The 22,177-nt window shown below is 39.7% G+C and overlaps 1 protein-coding gene across 2 annotated transcripts; it reads right to left on the reverse strand.

Annotated features, from left to right (window-relative positions):
• Window positions 1-4,118: 4,118 nt before the first annotated feature.
• Window positions 4,119-9,897, reverse strand: UTP23 (UTP23 small subunit processome component). Of its 2 annotated transcripts, none has more exons than XM_043975538.1 (3): window positions 9,515-9,897; window positions 7,171-7,345; window positions 4,119-5,584 (listed from the first exon to the last, which is right to left on the reverse strand). In XM_043975538.1, the coding sequence occupies exons 1-3, from the start codon at window positions 9,700-9,702 to the stop codon at window positions 5,189-5,191; spliced, it is 759 nt and encodes a 252-aa protein (XP_043831473.1). In that variant the 5' UTR covers window positions 9,703-9,897; the 3' UTR covers window positions 4,119-5,188. The 2 variants fall into 2 exon arrangements, with proteins under 2 accessions (XP_043831473.1, XP_043831474.1); XM_043975539.1 differs by lacking the exon at window positions 9,515-9,897 and adding an exon at window positions 9,146-9,338.
• Window positions 9,898-22,177: the final 12,280 nt, after the last annotated feature.

A 22,177-nucleotide genomic window follows, 5' to 3' on the forward strand; every position in this document is an offset into this window, starting at 1 on the left:
TAATAATTCAAATTAGTATAGCACTTCAAAGTTTTCAAAGCATTCATCTCAAGTAACTGATGGCCATGAGGCTGATGTGTATGCACCTCTCCCCTTTTCCTGTGCTATTTGTGTACAGGATGGGAAGTTTTCTGACCTTTGATGAGCAAGGATACTCAAGACAACTTCTAATTCCCCTACCCCTCCTCCCCCAATCAGGAAGCAGCTACTGGGCAAGTGCAAGAGTGCCCGAGGAAAGTTAAGTTAGATATGTAAGGCAGATGATACAACCTGAAGCCATGGGGAGAAAGGCTGGTCTCACACTGACTTCACATACACACATGAAAAGGCAAAGTAGACTATTTGATCTACAGAAAAAACTAAAGCCCATGCTTCCTCTACAGCAATAATGAATTTGAAGGAGCCTGTATCTCAAAGTATCTGCTGGGCAATGATACTCCACTTATTTTGGAATGTGCTGAAATTACTTTTGTTGCCATACTATTTTATTTCTCTCCTCATTAAGTAGTTCACTTTTTCTGTGCTATTCCTTGACTGGGCCTATTTTACCACAATGAACAACTGAGTATGTAGACGTCTGTAGACTTTTCTTACTAGAGGGACGAAACAAGCCAAATGACTATTGAAGTCCCCATGACTCACATCTTAAACAATTTATTATTATTATTATTTTTAGTCAGGCAACTGAGGTAAAGTGATTTGCCCAGGGTCACACAGCTAGTAAGTGTTAAGTGTCTGAGGCCGGATTTGAACTCAGGTACTCCTGACTCCAGGGCTGGTGCTTTATCCACTGCGCCACCTAGCTGCCCCTTGAACAATTTTTACAACTACTTCTATGGACATCTAAAATCCTTTCATATTTAATGTAGTTACTATATAAATCAAAGGCACTCACATTGTTACTGTTAAAGACTGGTGCTTAAATTTTCACAAACTGGGGTATTTTCTCAAATTCTTATTTGTTGTTAGGTAATATCTAAAACAGTGCATGAGTTCTGTGAACTTGTTTTAATATTTTGACAACTGTATTTTAATATGGTTTCCTTTGTAGTCCTGTGTATTTTATTTTATACTCTTCAGGTCATTATTCTGAAAAGGGTTCCATAGGCTTTACCAGATTGCCAAAGGGTTCCATGACACAAAAAAAGTTAATAACTCCTGATCTAAAATGATTGATTTGCACCTAACCTAAAAGACTAGATAAACAGTACAATTAAAAGAAAAGCAGATTTGTAACAGGAACGCAGGCTCAATATTAGGATTATAAACATGCCATATAAAATAATAAAAACCATGATTATATCAATAGATGCTGAAAAAGCTTTTGACAAAACACACCACTTCTGTTAAAAAACAAATTGAAGTTTCATAATAAATCAGCTTTTGCTTGATATGGTAGAAATGAGGAACATTTAAGCATCAACAATGTGCCAGGCCCTGTACTAAACCCTTTACAAATATTATCTCATTTGATTATACCTGACAGTTCTATTAATATCATATTAATACAGATAGAAAGCTGGCCTTGGAGTCAGAAGACCTAGGTTCAAATCCTGCCTCTATGAACACTTTTAGTATCCCTTTAACTATTTTTAAAAACGTTTTTATTTATTGTTTTAAGAAAGGAGGGTTGGGAAGTGGGATACAATAGGAAGTGTGATATTTTTTGAAAAGTTATCAATGCTTTTAAATACATACATATACACACACATATATCAGTGCTTTAAATAAGTTCTGTAAGACTAGAAGTTACAGAAAGTTGCTGCTTTGCATAGTAGGCCTTCACCAGTCACGGACGACCATGGATCAGCACCTTGAAGAGCCATAGGCCACAGTGTGGCTGTGCAGTCCGACACGGGAGCCGCAGCTCCTGAGTGACTTATAACTAGTAACTGCCACATACCATGTTGTATCTGCCCCATGAGGAGTAGCTAGAGTGTCCTCTCCAGGGTGCTGGCCTGGGCGGATCAATATGGAAAGCAAGCTGTTGCCCATGCAGCAGGTTTTCCCTCTCCGTGACATTGGTGGATCCAAAGGAGAGGCAGAGCCAATACAGTTTGGCACCAGTGCTGCAGCAGGAGTTGCCAGAGGGAAGTGATGTCCAACATCCAACTGCCTAAGGGACTCCGACTCCTGATTTTTCCTCAGGGTTACTCCCAAAGCCTTTCCCATATATGGATATAGCCGCAAGGCAGTGGAGGTTTAAAATCAGGGTTTCCTTCCCCTAGGCGGGTTGCCTGCCCGAATATGCTCTGCTTTGCATACTGGAGGGTTTTCCAAAGGACAGTGAATTCAAAGATTTCACTAAAATCCACTCCACTAAAATCTGTTTATTCATTCAATAAATATGTATTAAGCACCTACAATGTACCAGGCACTGTGCTAAACAATGGGGATTCGTTCAACATAATACAGCTTTTCCACAGCTGCACCTTTATTTAAGGCTGACAAACTGTGTGAGACTGAGATAACCTTTAAGAAACATTGACACAATTTGTCTGCAAAAGCAAGAAAGAAGATAAAAGTTTGATTCAATGCTCATCTTCATTACCTAAAGGCGCTTAAAAATACTCAGTGTATGAAAAACAGATGGAAAAGGAGTCTGGGACATTATCTCAAACATTTATAGCAGACTTAGGCACTTTGATCATTCTTGAATGATCATTACATTATCTTCCTCTCTGTCCCTCTCAAAGAGTCTAGGTCATCAGCAGATTTAAAGTTAAAAGGGTTGAGGGAGACATTTTTCAACTTAATAAAAAGTGGGAAAAAGTAAGTAAATAAAAATGTGACTGGACAATTAGACCCATAAAGAACAAAGTACTGGAGGAAGGACTCTATCTGAAAATAGCTCAAAAAATTGGAAAGCATTTTGGAAGAAATTAGATCAACAATTTATATCATATACCACAACAAGCTCTAAATGGATGTGAAATGAATATAAAAGATATCATTTTTTAAAAATTATTGAGCATGAATAATTTTTTCACACCCAAAGGGAGAATAATCATAAGACAAAATAAACTGTTATTTATGTAGTCAAAAAGCTTTTGCACAAAATTAATGTAAATTGAATAAAAAGTCAGTGTTGAAGGAGAACAATCTTTGCATCTAATATCCCTGATAACTAAAGACTAACATCCAGGATGTATAGGAAATAGATACTAATATATAAAACCAGGAACCATTCCCCAATAGATAACTGATCAAAGAATATCAAGTTTTCAGAACGGAAAATGATCAAGAACCTTCTGAAAACAGGATTCAAATTACTGAAAAATGCAAAATAAAACAATTCTCAGATTTCGCTTCACACCCTGCAAATCAACAGATAAGATATAAATGGTAATGGTTAATGTTCCTGAGTGTGGGGAAACTGGCATGGTAATACATTTTTGATGAAGCTGTAAACTGGCTCAACTGCTTTGGAAAACAAGTTGGAAATGTGATACAAGTGACTAAGGGGCTCACAGATGCTTTGACCCAGTAACTCTACCCTTGAGCAGGAGGTAAAAAATACAAAAGGTAAAATACACATCAGAAAAAAAAGTTTTAAAATAAAGTGGGTATCCCACTGATTAGGAAATGGCTGAAAAACTGTGCCACATAAATGAAATGACAAATTCAGTGAAATATAGAACAATGCATATGAACTGTTGGAGAGTAAAATACACAAACTCATTACAACATACAGGACTATAACAATGCATGCGAATAAATCACTTAAGAGGAAGTCAAAGACCTTTCTCAGTTACACAAAAACCAGTGAACATACAGTAAAACATGCTCCTCCTCTTGACAGAGAAAAGGGGGAGCACAAGGGCAAAATATTATATACACTGTCTGATATGATCACTTGACTTTTTCTTTGCTACTAGGAAGGGCTCAATTTTAGGGTGAATAGGATGAGGGTACAGGTAAATTCAGAAATGATGGTGATATAAAATGAAAAGGCAAGGGGCTGCTAAGTGGCACAGTGGATAGAGCACCGGCCCTGGATTCAGAAGGACCTGCGTTCAAATCCGGTCTTAAGACAGTTGACACTTACTAGTGCGAGAATTGAAGTGATGCCCCCTGCTGGAGTAATACTGTAGAAAAGCTCTGCCACGAGAAGGCATCTTGAGGACAAGCCATGTGGCTTGGAAGGTCAGTTCCTTGCGGTCAGGAAGTGACATTCGCTCGTGGGTACTGTTGATCAAAGCTACCAGCCAATTAGCTTGGAGCTGTGGATATGTGGACGGACTGTTTCCAATTTCACAGGAGGCTTGTGGAGTGGAGCCGAGACGCTGGCTCCCTTAGGTAGATGAAAGCATCTAGGCCTCTTTCTCTCTCCTCACCAAATTCTTATGCTCTTTAATAAATGCTTAAAAGTCTAAACTCTTGCTAAAGCTTCTAATTTACTGGAGACCACTCATTAGATTTTTAGACGGTCTAGCTAGAAATATAGACAGCAACTTTTCACTAGCTGTGTGACCCTGGGCAAGTCACTTAACCCCAAATGCCTCACACACACAAAAAGGTCCATTTAAGAAAAACAAAATGGTCACTGAAATTGAGTGCTATCATGTATAAAAATATTATGAAAGATTTTCATATGAAATTTTAAGATTATTTCTAAAGGGAACCAATAAAACAATATAAATAATTCTAAGCGTATATTAAATTTGACATTTCATTTTTCCAAAATCAGGCATTTAACCCAGCTCCCAATCCAAGGGGAAAGGAAGAACAACTTAATTTAACAGGTAAAAATGTTGTTACTAATCTGGTGAATAAAACATAAGATAAAACCTGTATTATCTATTTGTTTTTAAGTCATATTTGTATTTTGAACTTCCACCTCACAATAAACCCTCAACATTTCTGATCGACTGGTTCAGACCTGCTAATTCCACAGCAACAATGAATAGAAGGAAACACCTATAACCTAACAAGAATGACTGGGGGAGCCAAGGAGGTAAGAGACAGAGGGGTAGAGGTAGGATTGTCATATTTTTATATATTCAATTCTTGTTCATTTTTTGATTTTATTTTTCAGGTGACAACCAACAGGTCCAGGTAAATTCATAAAGATGTCTTTAAATTTTCATCACAAACATTGACAGGACTCATAAACTTTAATTTGCTTTAGAAATGAAGAGTTTAGTCAATGTCTAGAAACTTTCCAGTTCAATTAATCCATTGAGTTTCATTGTATTTCTTCACTCTGCTCCACTGATGGCACAGAAAGTGCTTTCGTTCTATTTCTGTTACGAATTCTTCTCCTTCTTTTCTTTTCAGGGGCAGAAGACTGGTTTGAATCTTGCACCTTCTTCTTTTTCTTCAGACAGCTAAGAGGATTGGGACCACTCACGCCTTTGCGTTTCTTCCTCTTTTTCTGTTCAGGGGTTTTCACTAGACCTTGCTCTTCTTTGAGTTTCTTGATGTTCTGTTTCTGGTGAACAGAGACTAGATGCCCTGATTCCGCTGCTTTGACATGGGCAATTGTTTTGGCAGAAGGTTTGTCCAAAACAACGGTGTTCTGAATGATAAACAAGAGAGGAACTCCAGGTGTTTTCTTTACTTGAAGAGATAAACTCTGGTCCTATGAAAAACAAACGGTTAGTCAGGTTATTATTTAGGTGCACATTACAGACTCCCAATAAAACTAAAGTGCTCTGAAAGATATCTCTTTCTAAAAACTTAGTATCACTAAAATTGAGAGTATCAGTTTTATTTCTCAGATTCTTATGTGCCAGTGTGCAATATCTAAACCAAAGATGAGGACAATGAGATTATTAAATGCTTTAAGTTTGGGAAAAACAGAAGGAACTAAATGCTAGACAGTGGACAAACATTTTATTTTCAGTCAATATGAATTGCTGAAGCTATTTAAAAGAAAAATATTTAACAAAAATAGCATAAAACAATGTAAAAGAATATTTTAAATGAAATATTATGAGGAATTCAGAGGAATGTGAAAAAAATGAATACAGATGAAATTCGATGAATTTCAATGACCAATTTTAGTTCCAAAGAATAGATTTCTCTCCTTTCAGTACAGAGATGGCTTGCAGTGGTGACACAGGCTGCATGGCCAGGGCTCCAGCTCAGGGGCCTCAGCTTGCAGCTGCTCTGACTTTGGGGATCTCAGACACTGAAGCTGCTCCAGCTAAAGGGGCTTAAGAGCCCAGGTTGGGGCAGAGTCATATGGAGCCCCACACCTCTCAGGGGAAGGGGAGGTCTGCAGCATGGTACACTTCTGTTAAGTGTCTGGCTGCATAAGAGTATATTATTGCACTTGCTGTCAGATGGGATGATTTTGTCACTTGGTGTGGACAGGTAAATACTGATATGAGCAGCGTGGCTTCAACCCCCTAGGATACACATAGGTCCCATAGGATGCATTAAGGCTAATCAACTCAGAGACTGGGTATTACTTCCACATCCCCATGTCCCTGACTCTCCCACCCCAAATCTCGTTTGATGGCACAGTTAAATTATTGCTTGCATCCTTCTCATTCCTTATTCCTCATCAGACAATTCAGAAAATCCCCTCATTTCATCAGTGCAAGCTTGCCCTGAAGATGACAGGGCAGTCTCCTATTTGTGCCATGATGGCCCCTGATGCCTAAATGGTGCTAAATCCAGAAACCATCCTTCTGTGTGCCTTCAGCTGAGAGCAGTGGGGGTTGCACCCTGAGACCATCCCCTGGTTACATCTATTTTCCTATTCCCCTTTTAAGTAGTAATAAAGTTGTGTTAACTGCTGTTCCTATATAGAGGGAGATAGGTAGTACAGTGGATAAAGTGCTGGGTCTGTAGTCACAAAGACTCATCTTCCTGAGTTCAAATCTGGCCTCAACACTTACTAGCTGTGTGACCTTGGGCAAGTCATTTAATCCTGTTTGCCTCAGTTTCCTCATCTAGAAATGGAAAACCATTCCACCTAATCTTTGCCAAGAAAAGCCCAAATGGGTTCACAAAGAATAGGGCATGTCTGAAAAAATGACTGAAAACAAATTCCTACGTAGCTTTGCTGCTCTTCATCCAAACTCTCTAGCACTATAGCTGGTCTAAATTAAATGTTTTATTTTAAGGGAGGGTATAATGGGAAGGGTATATATCTGAAAATTGCTGTGGTATAAAAAACAAAGCAAAGCATCAATACTTTTTCATAGGCAGTATTACCTGTGTTGCAACAAAAAAATGGTGAGGATTTCCATCTTCAATCATGGATAATAGACATTCAGCACCACTCACTGAATCTTTGAAATGGGAACAACTTCGAACCTGACATCTTTGTGCAATTAGTTTTGCACCATATAACTCCTTCCCCAATGATTCTAATTCCTTTAACACACATCTGGAAAAAAAAATTGATTCAAATATTGGTAAGATTTCAAAAGAGAAAATTTGGCATATTTAGGCCATATTTACAATGTAATTTTTTTTTTGCTTCCAAATAAAAAGTGTTACAATTATACCATTAGTCATAAATGCCCTATGGTAAACCCAAACCAATAATAAACTTAGAATGTTAACTTCCACCACCCCCATCCAAAAGAGAAAACCCTATATAGATACATGAGCACGTTCTGTGAGAGTATCAGATAGGAACAAGCAGGCTTTCAAAAGCCATATTCAACAATGGACCACATCTTTATCATTTCACAGTTAAGTCAAAGATGTAGCGAATGTAAGATCCTATTGTGTTTATTATTTATTGATTACAAAACACTTCATAGGCTCTTTCACAAGGTGTCACCCATCTACACATGATGATCGTTGACTATTCCTTGGAAGAAATAACTTTATTCAATGACTCTGATAAGGAAAGGTATACAGAACAGGGAGACTTATACTTGCCCAAGGTATTATTAACATTGTGCTGGAATAGATCCAGATGCTCCTGTTCAGGGGTGACATTGTTTTGGATTGCCAGTACAATGTCATCCTTGAACAAATTCTCATCTTCTTCAAAATCGGTATTGTTTTTTCCTGTGCTCTAACAAGAATGTGTGTATGTATATGTGATTAAGATAAGAAGTTCAAATGGAAAATGAGTTGAGCCCAGAACTAAATAAAAAGAAAACAGATTGAACTGCTTTGGGGAAATTGCAAAGGTTCTTTAATGACCTTAAATTTCCCCTAAAAATAAAGACCCCCCCCCTTTAAATAACAATATTCTACCAATAACCAATGCTATGGGGAACGTTAAAGTATCTAAAAATGTATAAATGTTTATCACACAGAAGGTAATGGAGAAGCAAGTGATGGGTGTGGATAAGTAACATATAATGAAGCAAAACTTTAAGTCACTAAACCTCTCTGGGCCTATTTTCCTCTCTAAATTGAAGTAGTTAGACTAAATGCTCTCTGGAACGGAATTATTCCCATTGCAACTCTAAAGATAAGACAGTCTGACCTTAGACACAGATAATTTACAATAAAACTCAAATTACATGATGAGTGCATTTGAGAGATGGAAAATAAAGTGCTTTATGAGGTACTACCTTATCACCAAGTAACCTATGGAAAGGCTTCAAAGAGAAGGGTCCTTTGAGTTGGGATTTAAAGAATGGGTAGAACCACAACAAGCTAGTAGGAGTAAGGACATTCCAGGAATAAGGCCCATAAAGGCAGAAAGCTCTTATCTAAACTATGTCTCCAATAGTCTAGCACAGTCTTCAGAAAGCGTCTAATGAATGTACTAAATGAATGCACGGGGTAAGAAAGGGTCTGTCCCTACCCACAAACAGCTTAATTTCCTACAGTATAGTCCACATGACCTGTGAGGTTTCATCTCTTGAGCACTTCGTCCCTCAGACTGCCATCTATACGTCTTACTAGGCTGTTTCTATTAGGAAAATACACTCTTAGACGATCTCACTTTTGTATCCTTAACACCTACCATAGTGCCTGGCACACAGTAGACACTAAACAAATGTTTAGTCAACTGACTGATGGTGATGTGCCTCTTTGCATGGAAGTAAGCTGACGGGATTGGGAGTGGGGGGAGGGAGAGCAATTTTTTAAAGGTAGCTAAATGGAGCAGTGCATGGAGCGCTACATTTGGGGATTAACGATGAGTTCAAATCCTGCCTCACATAGTTCAAGTGTGACGCTGGGCAAGTGCCTTAACCTCCCTCGGCCCCCGTGTTACCGTCTGTAAAAAAGTGGAAGGGCCGGATAAATGCTGCCTCGGCGGGGCGAGCAGGCCTTGGGTTCCTCTGAGCCAACATGAGCCATCGGGGGAGAGCTTGGTGGATGCAGGGATCGCGCCAGAGGGATGGATGGATCTTTGGTCAGGGGAAGGATGCTGTCCAATTAAAATGCATCCCCCGAGCCTTTCCCGGCTTCCAACCAGAGCGCTTCATACCACTTCAGTCACTCCCTTCTGACTATCCCCATTCTAGAGAAGAGGACTCGGAGGCTCTGTGGTCGGAAGCCACAGCCCCGCCCCGACACGCCCTCCAGGCCCGGGCACCTCCCCCACCAGCCCACCCCGGCCCCGCCCGCCGCCCGGGCCGACCTGGTGGTGCAGAGCTGCGTCTCCCCCATGAGGTAGCGGGGCAGCTGCTCGCGGAGCTGGATGCGGCCCCGCAGCGCCGCCTGACAGAAGGTGCCGTCCAGCAGCAGCTGGTACGGCTCCCGGACGCCGAAGTTGTAGCGGAAGAAGCCCAGGTGCTTCTTCGCGTGCTTCTGCCGCGTGATCTTCATGGCCGCTCGAGAGAGAGAGACAGAGAGAGACGGCCCACCCGACCCCTGCCTCGGAAGCTGCTACACCGAGAACTGCCGGAACCGGCTTCAGCAGGAAGGGAAGCTCGTGCTTCACGTTTCCAGCCGGGCCGGAAACTCCACCAGAAAACTTGCCAAAACACGAGCCGTCCGCCCTCAGCGTGCGTCTTTTGCGACTGCGCGCTACCGAAAGGGCGGGGCGGGTAGAAGGGCGGAGCTTGAGGCTTGAAGCGCCCGCGCGCTGATTGCGCAAGCGCAGTCTAAAAAGTTATGTCCCGGACTCTGCGGAGGTGGGGTGCCGCTGTGGCACGTGATTGGAAATATACACACATGTGCAAACATAGATCTTAGGTCTAGAACTGGAAAGGTAGTTTAGAATCAAGCTAAATCAACAAGTATTGCTTGTTGGTAAACACTTAATAAATGCTTGTTTGATGAACCGATGGCCAAACTTCTGGTGAGGTGCCTCTTTGCACTCAAGCATGTTGCTTCTAAGAAAAAAGAAGCCTTTTAAAGGCAATTAGGTGGAGCAGTGCGAAGTGCTAGATTTGGAGTTAAAAAGACCTGGGTTGGGGGCGGCTAGGTGGTGCAGTGGATAAAGCACCGGACCTGGATTCAAGAATACCCAAGTTCAAATGCGACCTCAGACACTTGACACTAGCTGTGTGACCCTTGGCAAGCCACTTACCCCCCCCCCATTGCCCCGCGCAAAAAAAAAAAAAAAAAAAAAAAAGACCTCGGTTCAAATCTTGTCGGCCAGAAACTTTTAAGGGACGAGGAGACAAAGAAAGACAAAAAGGAGAATCAGAAAATCAATCTCTCTCTTTTTGTGAGGCAATTGGGGTTAAGTGACTTGCCCAGGGTCACACAGCTAGTGTCAATTGTCTGAGGCTGAATTTGAACTCAAGACCCCCTGAATTCAGTACCCTGGCTTTATCTACTTTGCCACCTAGCTTACCCTCCCAGAGATGATGAGGGAGAGAATTCCAGACATGGGAGACACCCAGTGAAAATAACCCTGAGTAGGGAGATGGAGTGTCTTGTTTGAGGAACAGCAAGAATGGACAATGTCACTGGTGGAGGGAAGTGAAGTGTAAAAAGACTCCAAGTGTAGGAAGACTTTAAATGCCAAATAGAATATTTTCTATTTGATCCTGAGGGTGGCAGTGGAGTTTATTGAATAGGAAGGTGTCATGGTCAGACCTGCTTTTTAGAAGATCAATTTGGTAGGTGAGTGGAGTATGAACTGGAGTGAGGGAAACTTGAGGCAGGACCTGAGTTCAAATATGTCTCAAACACGTGACACTATCTGTGTGATCCTGGGCAAGTCACCTAACCCTCATTGCCCCATTAATTTTGTTTAAAAGGCTATTTTAATAATCCAGGCATGAGGTGAGGAGGGTCTGTCCCAAGGTGGCAGTTGTGTGAGAAGGGAATGTATAGGAGAGATGTCAAGGCATAAATAAAAACATTTGGCAAATGATTGGTGAGATGGGGTGAGTGAGATGGAGGAGTCAAGGATGACACCTCAATTGTGAGTCTAGAGAACAGGGACAATTGATGGTGGCGAGAAGTTAGGAAGAGTAGAGGGTGTGGGGAAAAGATGAGTTCGGTTTTGGACATGTTGAATTTAAGATCTATAGGACATCCAGCTTGAGATGTCCAATAGGCAGGCAAGTATACATGCATGCATGTATATACACATACATACATTTGCAAACATGTTGATAAAACATAAGTTTTAGAACTGGAGAGGATTATACGGTCAGAGATTTACCTTGAAAGGGAGTTTAGAGATCATTTAACAAAAACCTCTCATTTTACAGATGAAGTAATTGAAGCACAAAGATGCTAAGAAGTTTGTTCAAGGCAGTAGTAAGTAGTAAGCCAGTAGTAAGAGGCAAAATTAGTATGAGAATCCAGAATCAGGATTTAAACCCCACGTCATATGATTTTCCAAACATAGGGCTCTTTCTACCTCAAATGAGATAATATTTGTAAAGCACTTAGCACAATGCTGTATAAATGCTTATGTCCTTCCCTCCCTCCTTCACCAAATTGGCTCCATCATATGATATAAATGGAGTAAAATATCAGCTTATTTAATATTTTGGTTTTATCTTTGCATCTTCCACACTTAAACCATTCCTAGCACATAGAAGGAGGCACCTAATAATACTTATTGGATTGGACTGGGGCAGCTAGGTGGTGCAGTGGATAGAACACTGGCCCTGAAGTTGAGAGGACCTGAGTTTAGTTCTCACCTCAGACACTTACTAGCTGTGTGACCCTGGGCAAGTCACTTAACTCCAATTGCCTTAAATATCTGGGGCCATCTCCAGTCATCCTGGTGTATATCTTGCCACTGGACCCAGATGGCCCTGGAGGAGAGAGTGAGGTTGGTGACCTTGCATAGCCCTCCTTCGATTAAATCCAGTTCAATGAAAGTAATGACATCATCCTGATGTCATGGTCCTCTTGAGAACAAAGGGGGGGGGGCAGCTAGGTGGCACAGTGGATAAAGCACCAGCCCTGGATTCAGGAGTACCTGAGTTCAAATCCGGCCTCAGACACTTGACATATACTAGCTGTGTGACCCTGGGCAAGTCACTTAACCCCCATTGCCCAGAACAAAAACAAAAACAAACAAAAAAAGAGAACAATGACCACCAACAACAATTAAATTGGGTTAAATTAAATATAAATAATATTAAATTATAGGAATCAAGTATGAATAATATCACCTATTTTCCCACTTCCACTACAAATAAAGGTTTGATTTTAATAATGAAAGCTGACATTTATATAGTACTTTTTATTCATTATTTCATTTGTTCCATACAACAACCCTGCCAGGTAGGTGCTATTTTTGTCTCTAATTTACAGGTAAAAAAACACAACAACTGAGATTGAAGGGTTTATTGATTAGCCCAAGGTCACGTAGGTAATAAATATCTGAGGCAAGGATTCAAACCTTGTCTTGATAATCCTAAATCTTATTCTCTATCCATTATGCAACACTGCCTCTTTAAAGACAGGCAGTTGTAGTATAATGGGAAAAGCTTTAGGATGATGGGTAAAGATCCTCTGTTTCAATCTGAACTGCTAGATACACTCTGAGTGGGTGTGTTTTGTGACTAGGATCTTGAGCAGGTTGTCTTTCTGAATTTCAATTTCTTCATTTGTAAATCATGCAGTTGGCTAATTCAAGAATAACAACTCACCCCTGAAAGGGAATTATGGGACTCCTCCAAACTTAAGAATGTTTACATGTATGGGTATAAACACATATATACATGTGTTTACACACACATATATAGGTTAAATATGTAGATATGTGTATATATGCATATACATGCATACACACAAACACATTTTACTAGACCTGATATTTCATAGGTATACAAAGGATGCCCTTGAGGAAATTCCTCTACCTTTTCAAATCGATATCTGTAGTTTAATTGTCTTAAAGTTTACTCTAGGTAGTGAGAAGTTAAGTGACTTGACCATGCTTACATGGCCTGTGGTTGCTCAAAGTGGAACTTGAACCTAGGGCTTTCTGACTCCAAGACCACCTTTCTATCCCCTGAACCATGATGCCTTTCAAAATAATAAGAATTTATATAGCTTTTTACAGTTTACAAAGTGCTTTTCTTATAGCAATACTCTGAGATAGCTAGTACAAGTAATAATTATTCCACTTATACAAATACAAATACTTATACAGATCTACTCACTGCCACCCTGATGTTCACACTTGGCAGTTCACACTATTTCATTCACACCCCAAATTCTGGGTCCATTTCTACCTCCTAAAGCATTCTTTCCATGTCAGAAATTACAGAGGTCTCAGGAATAAGCCATTCAAAAAGGGAAGTCTTGTCCTGACAAGAGGAATATCAGAGAAAGAAAGAAAGCGAAGGAGGAGGGAGAGGAGAGGGAGAGAAAGGGAAGAAGGAAGGAAAAAAGGAAGGGAAGATCAAAAGTATAAAAGCTGATTAGACTTTCTCATTCATTATTGCTCCCCAAAATTGTTATTGTTGTATGAAGGTGACTAGGATGCAGAATCTACATACAATTTCTCAGGTCTTTAGACTTACTGGATAGTCAGTCTTCATTATTATTCCCCAGATATGATATTGCCACACAAGAAGAGAGTAGGACCCAGAACCTGCATACAGTCCCTCAGGCCTTGGATGCTCAGAGGGCTGGGAGTTATTAGTAACACTTTGATCTCATAACAGTGGCTCTCACTCCCTAGTAAGAGAGGGACAGTGTACTGTAATGTATGTCATGGTGAATTTGAGAAGAGCTCAGTTCAAACCACAGCTCTGATATTTCCTAGCTGTGGAACCATACTCAAGTGACTTAACCTGTCCAAGCCTCAAATTCTGATTTTCAGAATGAGAGAATTGTATTCAAATAACCCCTAAAGTCCCTTCCATTTCTTTTTTTCTTTCTTTCTTTCTTTCTTTCTTTCTGTGTTTGTTTCTTGCTTTCTTTCTTTGTTTCTTTCTTTCTTTCTTTCTTTCTTTCTTTATTCGTTCTTTCTTTCTTTCTTTCTTTCTTTCTTTCTTTCTTTCTTTCTTTCTTTCTTTCTTTCTTTCTTTCTTTTTTTCTTTCTTTCTTTCTTTCTTTTTTGCAGGGCAATGAGGGTTAAGTGACTTGCCCAGGGTCACACAGCTAGCACGTGTCAAGTGTCTGAGACCGAATTTGAACTCAGGTCCTCCTGAATCCAGTGCTTTATCCACTGCGCCACCTAGCTGCCCTTTTTCCCTTTCATTTCTAAACCTATGATCCTAGTACTTTTCTCACACTGCTCTCAAATCAAGGCTCATCTACCTGGTTACAGGTTCACGTGATTCAACTTCTCTGACACAAGTTTTCACCTCACCCCAGACTCATTCCTCTCTAGGTGGCCCTCTGGACTTCCTCCCTTCCTTTACCCACTTCATTCTGAAGCCTCCCTGAAACTCTAAAATATATACACTGGAAGTACCCTCTTCCACTCTTGCAGATACTCTTTCTCTCTTTTGTTGGATGCCTCATCCCCTTAAAGACTTCTATTGAAGGTGTGTGCCCAGGCCAGCCGTGCCTCATTCCTCTGAAGGCTCCCTGCTCTCCAGACTTTTTCCACTCAAGGTACCCAAGTGCCTTCTCCCACCCTTATCCTTTTCAACTTCCTTTTCTGTTTTGTTTTGCCTCATGAGAATGTATGTTCCTGATGGAAGGGACTTCCTTTTTTTCTGCTTGTATTTGTATTTCCAACACTTAGCAAAGCTCTCAGCATATAGTAAGTGCTTAATAAATGCTTGCTGACTTGACTAGTGTAAAGAATTGTGGCCTAAGACAGTGATGTCAAACTCGAATAGAAAAAGGATCCACTAAGCCATATACAAAGAACTCAGCAAGTACACATTGATTTAATTTAAAAATGTAATGTAACCCCTATCCCAAAGCTGATTTTTATGGGCCTCTCTCCTTCTTGGTGGAGATGAATGCCTTACTCTCTATGGGGCAGAGTTGACAAGAGCAGGAGAGTTCCAGCCTTCTTCAATTCTCTCTGGGATGACTCAGATGTCAGTGTCGTTTTCAAACTTTGAATCACTTCAGGTACTTCTGGCTTCCAACTTCAAGAGGGGAGATGGAAGAGGCCAACCCCACTTCAGGTTGCTGAAGGAAAAAACTCTGGGAAGACAAATGTAGAGCTGACAGTCTCTATCATGTTGGCCCTGTTCCCAGATTGCCACTCTAGAGACCTTGGGGAGTTTCCTCTTGAATGAGATCAAGAACAGTCTCTTTTGGTTGAGCTGAGTTATCTCATTTCCCAGTAGAAGAGCTCTTACATTTTATATATTCTCCTATGTTTACCTTCTCTGATCTCTGTTTTGCTCTGATTTGGATAAATGAGTTTCTTTGCTATTTTCTATGTGTATTCATTGTGAAAAGGGGTCAAGCCTTAGATACAGAGCTTGGGATCCCCCTTCTCCCAATAATGATGACAAAGAGATCAGAAGTTAGATTGAACTCAGTCATATCCCCATGAATAATAATATTTAAGGGAACAGATAGCTATAATTCTAGACCAGGACCTCCTTTTTCTGAGGAGAACTGATTGACTTCTGGCCCCAACTCCCTGCTTCCTCTCCTGGCAAGAATTAAAGTCTCCCTTAGAAATGGGTGCATCCATATATAACCTATATCAGATTGCTTTCCGTCTTGGGGAGGAGGGAGGGTAGGGAGGGTGGGAGAAAAAAATCGGAACTAAAAATCCTATGAAAACAAATGTTGGAAACTATCCTTATATGTAACTGGAAATAATAAAATACTTTTATTTTAAAAAAAGAGATGGATGCATCAAGAAAAGACTAGAAGTGTCTATTCTTTGTCCCTTTGAGGCACACATATGACAGCCCTCGCCACAGGTGGACCTCTCTATACCTGGGGCCTCTCCCTATAGAAATACCACCTATGCTTTATTGTATCTTTATTTATTCTGTTAAATATTTCCTTGCTACATTTTAATCTGCTTCAGGGACACTCAGTAGTGTTTTGGGCTTCATGTAGCCAACAGGCTGCTGTGGGTTTTGACACCTCTGGACTATGACACCTCTGGACTGAGACACTTGGGTTCCAGTATCAGCCTTGCTACTAAGTCCTTGTGTGACCCTGGACAATTCACTTAAAAATCTTTGAGTTTCAGAGTTTACTTATCTGAAAAAAAATGGGGGGAAAGGAGGGCAAGGAAGGGACAAGAATAGATGATTCCTCAGAACCCTTCTAGCTCAAAAATAATAAAATAAACAGTATTTATTATATATATGTACCTTATCAGGTAGCAAGCTAATCAACCTTCCCCATCAGTCTTTCCAATAAAGCTTCACAGTTGAGGCAAAGATGGAAAGAACTGAAATAGAAAATGTAGGGCTATATGAACTTTTCAACCAGGGAAGGAGAGAAACTCTGAGAAGCATTCGCTGTCTTCAGTTTGATTTCTTGAGAAGACTTTTATAGTCAGATTTTACTCTGTTTAGTCTTGAGCCAGGTCCAGGGTCAGAAATGGAGAATACACACAAATCCAGAGAAAACTGGGGAATATAGCTAAGCCAGAATGATCAGTGGCTATTGCAATAAATAGAGTGGGGACCAGAACTGAGGTAGAGGAAGAACAACATTGGTGGGAGTCAATCAGAGTCTTCAGTGTCTAGCCTAGGCAGGGGACTCCAGGAGTTCTATGAGTCCTCCTTTTCCTGTGGAAAATGAAGAGGGATGTTTGGGGATTCAAGCACCTCAACTTTGTTTCCTTGAACTGAAGGGTTTTGGTTCACCTACAGACAAAGTGGGGTTTGGTGATGCCTGATCTATGAAGAAATCACAGACTCCCTGCCCACAGGAGTTTTTTAGATGTAGTTGGCTTATTTTTTTCTAGTATTATGATTGAAAAAACACATACAGTTCATACCTTTGCATATGATAGCAGGGACAGCACAAGGGTATGGTTTTTCAAAATGTAAAGTAGGAACAAAGAGCTAATAGTCTGTTGAATAAATCTACACTAAACCATTAGACCAGAGGTTCTTAATCTGGAGTCCATAGCCTGGGGTGTGCGGACAGATTTCAGGGGTCATATGAACTTAGAGAGGAAAAGAAAATCACGTCTTTTTTTTTCACTTTAATTGAAATTTGTCACATCCCTCCATTATTAAATTTTTAAAAAATTATTCTGAGAAGAGGTCCACAAGCTTCACCAAAAAAAAAAAAAAAAAGATTAAGAACTTCTGTCTTAGACTAACAAGCTTAAACTGCCAACCACAAAAAGAGAACAGCAAAGAGTGAGAAAGCTTGGTCTTAGCCAGCAAGAGCCTGATTTTTACCCCAGGGATCTTTCTGGCAGTGGATGAAGCATATAACCATAGAAGATGAATATTAAATTGAAAACATTTGGTCCTTATCACTGAGAAAGATCAGGCAACTAGTCATCAGTGGCCCTTGATAGTTAATGCTGGGTTTATTTTTGTTTTGTTTTTGTTTGTTTGTTTGTTTGTTTTTTTTTAGTGAGGCAATTGGGGTTAAGTGACTTGCCCAGGGTCACACAGCTAGTAAGTGTTAAGTGTCTGAGGCCAGATTTGAACTCAGCTACTCCTGACTCCAAGGCCGGTGCTCTATCCATTGCACTACCTAGCTTCCCGGGTTTATTTTTTTTTTTAAGTCCTAAGACTATATTGGTAATTTGTATGACTTTCTTGTATTAAGGAAATAGCTGGACAGGCAGTTGAGTGGTGAGTAATTGTCTAGATCATCTGAAATAGGTTATTTACTGATCTAGCCATTTTTAGCAAATTACTTAGTTAATTTTATTTTATTTATGTATTTTGCTTTGTGGATTGTCATGGCCAGATGATTCACTATTAAATGAATTCCAAGTCATTCGAGGAGCATAGGAGAAGACTTTGGTGATAAACATGAGTTGAAGCAGGGTAGAGGACATCATCAGAAAGTTGTACAACCAGAAAAGGAGGTAGTAAGAACAAGGGATGACCAATGACCACTCTCTGGGCTCCAATGGTATCCATGCAATGCCAAAAGATTTAGAAAAATTCCCCCATCATGTTGAGGAACATCTTGTGACTTTTATATGGGAAAGCGTCTGAAAGGTTAAGAAAGCTTGGATAGATTTCAATGTATACCTTTGGAAGGAGAACCCATATCTATGTGTGATCACGGATCAATAGTACTGAATAGTAGATATGTTTAAGACAATCTTTTCTTGTATTAAGAGATTACAATGTTGGAGTTTGTTGATTCATTCTCTTGCTTTAGGCACTGGCAATAATCATCCCTATTGCTTTGTAAGGTTATTAGTTTGTACAGAAGATTAATAATCTATGAAGCATGTGAAATTATTTTTAATGGCACTGGGGATAAAATTGTGGAGAGAGTTTTGTGGACACACCCGAGTCACTCCTGGGCAAAATTGTGTATCCAAATATTGCTATTGGAATCCTTTTATCTCCTCCAACTTATCTTCTCCAAATTCCCTTCTGCCTCTTCCCCCCACACCCTCTATTCCACCTTGGTCCTATTTCTACTCTTCCCTGCTAATTTGTTAAGTGATTGCTAATGGTAGGCAAAATCTGGTCCTTCTCTGTGGTATTTTAAATGGGAGCTCTACAAGTCTATTGCCCAAACTCATTTTATAACCCAGTTAGTTCTACAAAAAAGTTCTTCACTGTTTTCCTTGAATAGGGTCCAACTTGAACAACTTTTGACCCATTCTGAATAGGATTTTCAAGGAAGATAAAATCTAAATATTGAGCATTCATTTTTATCACAAAAGTCACCAAACAATTTAACACATAGTAGCATGCCTGGCTAAAGCAACAGGCCAGAAAGCAGAACTGAATTACATTGGTAAATGTGTTTGTAAATGCCTGTGGTCCTGAAGAAGGGGGTGTCTAGTAACCTGGGCTCCAACGCTGGCTCTTTTACTTTCTACCCGTGGACCTTTGTCAAATCACTTCAGTGCTATGGGTTTCCATTTTCTCATTTATAAAATGAGGGGCTTGAACTACATAATTTCCAAGGTCCCTTCCAGCTCTAAATTTATAAATACTAACAATTTCCATTTCTTAAAACCTTATTTTACACACTTTCTCACAAAGGTGGCAGGGAATGGGGAAGCCAAATCATTCTCAAGGTAAAACTAACCCAACTCTCTATATTCTATATGAATTCTTTTGACATTTAAGCTTTATTTTTTTTGAAAATAGAAAAGATAAGACTGATTTCAGGATGACAATTGGAGACTTCTATTGGGAAAGGTTAGTTAAGAGCTGGGAGCAATGAAAAAAAAAAAAAAACAGGGATGTGTTCATGTCAGCCAGTAGTCAATTAAGGAAAGTGAGCTAAATATCTTTGTATTGGTGAGACAGGTAGATTTTTCCTCCCAAGGCAAATGACAACTACTAAGAAATGCCTTTCTGCAAAGAGCCTTCAAGGGATTTCTGTTTGCCAAAGACATCTCTAACCCAGGCAGGAATGAAGGCAATACCTGCCAGGTGGGGCATAGTCAATGAGTTGCTTGGCTATAAATTCAGGCTAGCAAATCTGTTTGACATGGATTGATTATATGGGTGAAAAGTACGTACAGAGAACATCTGTTGTCATCAGGTTGGTTGAGCAGTATTCAGTACACTAATTTGAATAATGTTTTGCATTGGAACTATATTGCAAGATACTTAATGGAGTTAATTAATGTGGTGAAGACAAAAAAATTGGTAGCATAGGGAGAGGAAAATTAAGAAATGGAGACAACAGGGGAAATATGCTTTCATATGTTGTTTGGGATGAGATTGAACATCATGGATAAAATTGGCATAAAGGTTCATTTCTGTAGAATGCCTTTAATTTAGAGATCATTAAAACATTTCAGACACTAAGTCATTAGCTGACTCCTATTGGGTAAAGTATTTACTTTTGTCTGGTTATTTTTAATAGTTCAAAAAGTTTGAGATGGTAGAACAAATTTAAAATAGATTTTCCAAAAAGAAAATTTTCTGAGGCAAGTGAATCAGACCAGTGTTTTTACTGGCATAGGGAATTCCTGAAGATGAAAGTCCCTCTACCAATGCAGTTACATCTACCCTGCAATTTACAGTCTTAGATAGTAGTTTGGGGGCACTGAAACATTAAGTGATTTGCTAAGGGTTACACAGTCAATGTGTCAGAATCAGAATGTGAACCCAAGTCTTCCTGACTCTGAGGATAGCTCTTTATCCACTGGGCCTCACTGACTCTCAACTACTTATTGATGAGGCTGTGGGGTGGGGAATGGGGGGGAGGGAATCTCGAAGACCAATTTCTTTGTGCATTATTTTACCCTCTTTTAAGTAGTTGGCATATTGCAGTTTTTATGTGCAAAGCTTTTATATTCCTAATTGCAAGAAGTTTAACATTTCTTGATAATCTAGTCGAATGTAATTTTAAAGTCTACTATTTGTAATTGGATCACAGCATTAGATACATGGTTTTATACAAAATAAAAATACATTTTAGCACCTTCACAAATGTCTCTGATGCAAAATCATTTTTGTGCTATTTTGCAGTCCATAAATAAAAAGACCTGCAGGAAAATGTTATCTACTCTATTTTATGTGTTGCAGCAGATTGAAGGACTTTCTTTTCAGTGGCTGATACATTATCCTTTCTCCTTTCATTTAGCTCTGCAAAATGAAATTTCTAATAGTCTCCTTTTTCAGCTGTGCCTTGACCATAACCTTGTGGTACCTTGGTTATACCTTAAGTGTAAGTAAGCAAAATGCTTACTTAGGCTATGGCATAGAGATGTTGTTATGAGGCTCAAGTGTGATAATATTTGTACAGTGCCTGGTACTTAGTAAGCATTTAATAAATCTTTGGTCACTTCTCCCTTCCCCTTCCAAGACACTGGTGCTGTCCAGGATCTTCCCTTCTTTTACTGAAAGCCTGGATCCCAGAACTCTAGGGTTGTTAGTGAGAAAACTCAGAGGACAGTGTTGCCCAAGAAATCCCTCTTTTCTAGCTAGAAGGCTGGATTTGGGGTTTTAGCTGATAGGAACCCTCCTATCTTTTACCCAGGAGTCTGTGGTTCAGAATTGTTAGATGATCCTTTGTTAAACTGGGGTTCAAGACCACTTATCACTAACACCATGTGATTATTTTCTCTATGGCTAGCCAAAGGCTGAGATCATGTGGGTCTCTGCCACTGCATCTGAAGGGCTCATTCCTGGCATTTAGAATTCAGGAACTCTGGGTCTCCTGTAAGGCCACAAGTATGGGAGCACATGCAACTATTGTGCTTCTCTACCCACGATAGGCATTAGTGGCCCTCAGGGGAGAACTGTTCCCCTCACCCTCATTGCCACTCCAAGGCTCAGTTCTACTCTTAGATCTTTTACTCACTTAGGCTTTCACATACAGCACAAAGTGAAAAAGACAACTCTACAACTGACTTCCCCCTTCCCCCACTAATCTCCATTTTCAGGGCTTTTCAAAAAGCCATATCTCTTTCCACAAGTTTTCCTACAACAATATAAGCCAGCCAATTTCATTTCCAAATGATTGACATGAACCAAATCTACAATTGGATCAAATGGACAAATCCATACTTTTTTCTTTTATTTTTAACATCATATTTTTATTTGAGGGAAACATATTTTTATTCTTGATTAGACTATTGTCAACAATATGTTGTTTACAAGAAAGACATTTAAAAATGAGAGATACACATAGTATAAAAATAAAGGGCTGTAGTAGAATTTATTATGCTTTAGATGATGCAAAAAAACACAGGTAACAATCATGATCTCAGACAAAAATAAAGCTATAATAGATTTAATTAAAAGAGATAAACAGGGAAATGACATTGGTCCTTTGCCAGTGTCTCCTATGTTGCATGATTTCAAAGTTCTTTAGATGG

The sequence above is a fragment of the Dromiciops gliroides genome, chromosome 1, assembly GCF_019393635.1.
Source record: "Dromiciops gliroides isolate mDroGli1 chromosome 1, mDroGli1.pri, whole genome shotgun sequence".
In the NCBI taxonomy this organism is placed as follows: domain Eukaryota; kingdom Metazoa; phylum Chordata; class Mammalia; order Microbiotheria; family Microbiotheriidae; genus Dromiciops; species Dromiciops gliroides.